Here is a 6000-nt window from a genome sequence, read left to right as displayed (position 1 = left end):
AGTACACTAGAGACCACTCTATATTACACTAGAGACCACTCCATAGTACACTAGACACCACTCTATAGTACACTAGACACCACTCTATAGTACACTAGACACCACTCTATAGTACACTAGACACCACTCTATAGTACACTAGACACCACTCTATATTACACTAGAGACCACTCTATAGTACACTATACACCACTCTATAGTACACTAGACACCACTCTATAGTACACTAGACACCAGTAGTAGCAGGCAGCAGCAGCAGGCAGCCATCAGCAGCAGCAGGCAGAAACAGCAGCAGGCAGCCATCAGCAGCGGCAAGCAGGCAGCAGCAGGCAGCAGCAGGCGGCAGCAGGCAGCAGCAGGCGGCAGCAGCAGGCGGCAGCAGGCTAGAGGTAACAGCAGCAGCAGGTAACAGCAGCAGGTAACAGCAGGCAGCAGCAGGTAACAGCAGCAGGTAACAGCAGCAGGTAACAGCAGCAGGCAGCAGCAGCAGGCAACAGCAGAAGGCAACAGCAGCAGGCAGCAGCAGGTAGCAGCAGCAGGTAACAGCAGCAGGTAACAGCAGGCAGCAGCAGGTAACAGCAGCAGGCAACAGCAGCAGGTAACAGCAGGCAGCAGCAGGCAGCAGCAGCAGGCAACAGCAGCAGGCAACAGCAGCAGGTAACAGCAGCAGCAGGCAACAGCAGCAGGCAACAGCAGCAGGCAACAGCAGCAGGTAACAGCAGCAGCAGGCAGCAGCAGCAGACAGCAGCAGGTTGCAGCAGCAGCAGCAGGTAACAGCAGCAGGTTGCAGCAGCAGGCAGCAGCAGGTAACAGCAGCAGGTAACAGCAGCAGGTAGCAGCAACAGGCTGCAGGCAGCAGCAACAGGCTGCAGGTAACAGTAGCAGACAGCAGCAGCAGACAGCAGCAGCAGGCAGCAGCAGCAGCAGGTTGCAGCAGCAGGTAACAGCAGCAGGTAACAGCAGCAGGTAACAGCAGCAGACAGCAGCAGGTTGCAGCAGGTTGCAGCAGGCAGCAGCAGCATTGTTTCAGTGCTGCAGGTGCGGCCGCAGACCAACTGGTAGTTATGCCTGCCCGCTCCTTTCTCGTGTAACACTTCGTGATGTTGTGGACGTGTCATCATGTACCCTATAAGAGGGCTGAGTTGGTAGAGTCCACGTTCCACGCACGCCCAACCCCCCCCCCCACTCGGCGCTGCTTGAATAATAGTCTCGTCGACCGGGAAGGCCGCCGCTGTGCCCGGGACCTCCTCCTCAGCCTCTCGGCGTCTCTCGCGCTGTGTCCCGCCGGCTTCGCCGTGAACTCTCTCGGCGGAGAGAGCGAGAGAGAGGGAGGGGGAGAGTGCGGGGGAGAGACAGAGAGCGAGACAGAGAGAGAGAGAGCGAGCAAGGTACGCGCTGTGGTGGGGGGGGGTGAGACGCCTTGCGGTACCGCGGCCGCTCCTGAGTTTCAAGGCGCGTATCGATTCATGATTTCTAGATTCGGTTCAAATCGATCTCCCTCGCCCGCTGCAATGCGAGTTTAATAGACACGTTCATCGCCACGTTAAATACACGGCGGCGGCGAGGATTTAGCGAAGTCGCAGGCATAAGTGTCGCTATAACGCGTGATTTGTAACGTATACATTCTGAATCGCGTGTAATGTGCGCGTAGGAATCGATTTTCTAAACCGCGTCAGTAATCGATACAACTCCAGTGTTTGTGTGCACAATGTAACGACTTTTACATTGAGACCTCCTTTACCAGTAACAAGATATAGTTAGTAATAGGTTTTTACCCTTTTTTATCTGGCACAAAAAACTGACACCTTTATACAAGGGATCTTGTTTGCAATGACCACAACACAAGCAGTCAAAAATGCAAACAAATAAGAGACAACTCTGATAATAATGATAATAATATGCAGTGTCCTTGAATTTGGCGTCTTGTGGTCCAACACCAGTGGAGACTAAGGGCTCTAAGAACAGCCGTCTCGGGTGTGGGCCAATCAACTTCAAGGACAGTGCCAATTTCATTATCAGAGTTGTCTCTTTTGGTTTGCATTTTTGACTGCTTGTGTTGTGGTTATTGCAAACATGATCCATTGTATAAAAGTGTAAGTTTTTGTGCCAGATAAAAAAGGGTAAAAACCTATTACTATAATGTAACGACTGTCGCGATATTAGTTTATTATTTGATATTATTAGATAGATATTATTAAATATTAGTTTCCCATGAACTTTTGCACAGCTTAATTTCGCATTCTTATTTTATTTGCTTTGCGCATTGCCGCACTCCCACTACAAATACATATTCCGTGTCTAAAAGTTACTCAACTGAAGTTAGGTCATCAAATCACTCACCACACTGCAGCTCACAACAACAACACACTCACCCACCCACTCACCACACTGCAACTCACAACAACACACTCACCCACTCACCACCATGCAGCTCACAACAACACACCCACTCACCACACTGCAGCTCACAACTACACACTCACCCACCCACTCACCACACTGCAGCTCACAACTACACACTCACCCACCCACTCACCACACTGCAGCTCACAACAACAACACTCACCCACCCACTCACCACACTGCAGCTCACAACAACAACACACTCACCCATTCACCCACTCACCACACTGCAGCTCACAACAACACACCCACTCACCATACTGCAGCTAACAACAACACTCACCCACTCACTCACCACACTGCAGCTCACAACAACTACACACTCACCCATTCACTCGCCACACTGCAGCTCACAACAACACACCCACTCACTCACCATACTGCAGCTAACAACAACACTCACCCACTCACCACACTGCAGCTCACAACAACAACACTCACCCACTCACCACACTGCAGCTCACAACAACTACACACTCACCCACTCACTCACCACACTGCAGCTCACAACAACAACACTCACCCACTCACTCACCACACTGCAGCTCACAACAACAACACATTCACTCACCACACTGCAGCTCACAACAACAACACTCACCCACTCACTCACCACACTGCAGCTCACAACAACAACACACTCACCCATTCACTCACCACACTGCAGCTCACAACTACACACTCACCCACTCACCACACTGCATGTCACAACAACACACTCACCCACTCATCACACTGCAGCTCACAACTACAACACTCACCCACTCACTCACCACACTGCAGCTCACAACAACAACACTCACCCACTCACTCACCACACTGCAGCTCACAACAACACTTTCACTCACCACACTGCAGCTCACAACAACACACTCACCCACTCACCCACTCACTCACCACACTGCAGCTCACAACAACACACTCACTCACAACACTGCAGCTCACAACAACAACTACACACTCACCCACTCACTCACCACACTGCAGCTCACAACAACAACACTCACCCACTCACTCACCACACTGCAGCTCACAACAACACACTCACTCACAACACTGCAGCTCACAACAACAACTACACACTCACCCACTCACTCACCACACTGCAGCTCACAACAACACACTCACCCACTCACTCACCATAATACAGCTCACAACAACAACACTCACCCACTCACCACACTGCAGCTCACAACAACTCACTCACCCACTCACTCACCACACTGCAGCTCACAATAACACATTCACTCACCACACTGCAGCTCACAACTACAACACTCACCCACTCACTCACCACACTGCAGCTCACAACAACAACAACACTCATCCACCCACTCACCACACTGCAGCTCACAACAACTCACTCACCCACTCACTCACCACACTGCAGCTCACAATAACACATTCACTCACCACACTGCAGCTCACAACTACAACACTCACCCACTCACTCACCACACTGCAGCTCACAACAACAACAACACTCATCTACTCACTCACCACACTGCAGCTCACAACAACAACAACACTCACCCACTCACTCACCACACTACAGCTCACAACAACAACACTCATCCACTCACTCACCACACTGCAGCTCACAACTACAACTACACACTCACCCATTCACTCACCACACTGCAGCTCACAACAACAACTACACACTCACCCACTCACCACACTGCAGCTCACAACTACACACTCACTCACTCACCACACTGCAGCTCACAACTACAACTACACACTCACCCACTCACTCACCACACTGCAGCTCACAGCAACAACAATCACCCACTCACTCACCACACTGCAGCTCACCTCAGTTATTTTTCTGCTTCTTCCCTCGCACCGCTCCACGCCACCGCCGTTCTCCCCCAAGCTCCTTGGTAACCTTGCTAAGTTCAAGACACGACCCTTCACAACTCTCATCTTTTACTATTTTGATAAGGGTGCTGTTTGTTTCTGGCCGATTGACGTTCTGGGCCTGAACTCAGCAGCTGTGTAAAACATACACACGAGCCTGCCAGAATTGTTCAAATCATTGCAACTTTACGATCTGTAACGTTTACAATGCTGCGAGTTGCACACGACTTCAGCGATTGAGTTAAACAATGACATGGGTCAATTAGGAGAGTGTTTAGATTATACGATATATCGATATATAAGATCATACGATATATCGATATGTAAGATCATACGATATATCTCGTACGATATATATGATCCGCCGATAATCATATCAGTCCACGTAACGTACGATATATTAGATAATACGATATATCGTCGCACGATATATCGCGATATATCGTGAGCAGTGTCGCCATATCGCGACACGCGAAGAGCACAGTGCGTGGAGCGGCACTCTGAACTTGTTTTACCAGGTCAGAGCCGCTGATCTGTGTAGCCCTGTTTTAGAAGCGAGCTGGCTATCACAAATGTGTAGAAATAGAGAGCAGACGAATAATTTTAAACGCACGAGTCGCAATGTGGAGGGGAAAACCGGAGGACCCGGAGAAAAATCCACGCGACCACTGGGAGAGAGAGACACGCGAACTCCAAATATACACCAGCAGCAGCAGGCGTCGGGGTTGGGATCGAACCCACGACCTCTTGTAAATCAGGCGAGGGAGTTAACATCTCCTAGCCACCGCACTGCTTGGCACGTACATGCTAGTGCATGACACAAGCTGCGTACAAGGCTGTAACACAAACCCTCACACACAGTTTCACGAGGTGCATATTGCCGGCAACGTCACGGGGCAGAAACACGGGCAAGTGCAAAGCAAATAGAATTCAAGCTGAGAAAGTACACAAAGCTGCTGCTGCTGCCCAGTGCTTCCCGCTGCTGCCCAGTGCTTCCCGCTGCTGCTGCTGCTCACTGCTGCTGCCCGGTGCTTCCTGCTGCTGCTGCTGCTCACTGCTGCTGCCCAGTGCTTTCTGCTGCTGCTGCTGCTGCTCACTGCTGCTGCCCAGTGATTCCTGCTGCTGCTGCTCACTGCTGCTGCCCAGTACTTCCTGCTGCTGCTGCTGCTCACTGCTGCTGCCCAGTGATTCCTGCTGCTGCTGCTCACTGCTGCTGCCCAGTGATTCCTGCTGCTGCTGCTGCTCACTGCTGCTGCCCAGTGCTTCCCGCTGCTGCTGCTGCTGCTCACTGCTGCTGCCCAGTGCTTCCCGCTGCTGCTGCTGCTGCTGCTGCCCAATGCCCAACGCTCCCCAGCGCTTCCGTGATTATTAGAGTGGTAATTCACGTTCCCCACTCCTTTAATCTTCAATTTCTTTGACAGATCGAATTTGTATAGCCAACAACTCCTAATATCCAACTCCTAATATCCAACAACTCCTAGTATCCAACAACTCCTAATATCCAACAACTCCTAATATCCAACAACTCCTAATATCCAACTCCTAATATCCAACAAACTCCTAATATCCAACAACTCCTAATATCCAACAACTCCTAATATCCAACTCCTAATATCCAACAACTCCTAATATCCAACAACTCCTAATATCCAACTCCTAATATCCAACAACTCCTAATATCCAACAACTCCTAATATCCAACAACTCCTAATATCCAACAACTCCTAATATCCA

At 50.4% G+C, this 6000-nt stretch overlaps 1 protein-coding gene across 1 annotated transcript in view; it reads left to right on the top strand.

Annotated features, from left to right (window-relative positions):
* Positions 1–1028: 1028 nt before the first annotated feature.
* The window catches only part of XPA (XPA, DNA damage recognition and repair factor), a 37459-nt gene continuing 32487 nt past the window's right edge, over positions 1029–6000 (top strand). Inside the window, exon 1 of the mRNA XM_032953799.2 lies at positions 1029–1388. Within this exon, the coding sequence (XP_032809690.2) occupies positions 1101–1388 (288 nt within the window). The 5' untranslated portion in view covers positions 1029–1100. The remainder of the gene's footprint in view (positions 1389–6000) is intronic.

The sequence above is a fragment of the Petromyzon marinus genome, chromosome 13 (genome assembly GCF_048934315.1).
Source record: "Petromyzon marinus isolate PM22_M1 ecotype Great Lakes invasive population chromosome 13, UKy_Petmar_22M1.pri1.0, whole genome shotgun sequence".
In the NCBI taxonomy this organism is placed as follows: Eukaryota; Metazoa; Chordata; class Hyperoartia; order Petromyzontiformes; family Petromyzontidae; genus Petromyzon; species Petromyzon marinus.
Note: the sequence above shows the minus strand (reverse complement) of the source record. Positions and strands in the feature narration are given on the sequence as shown.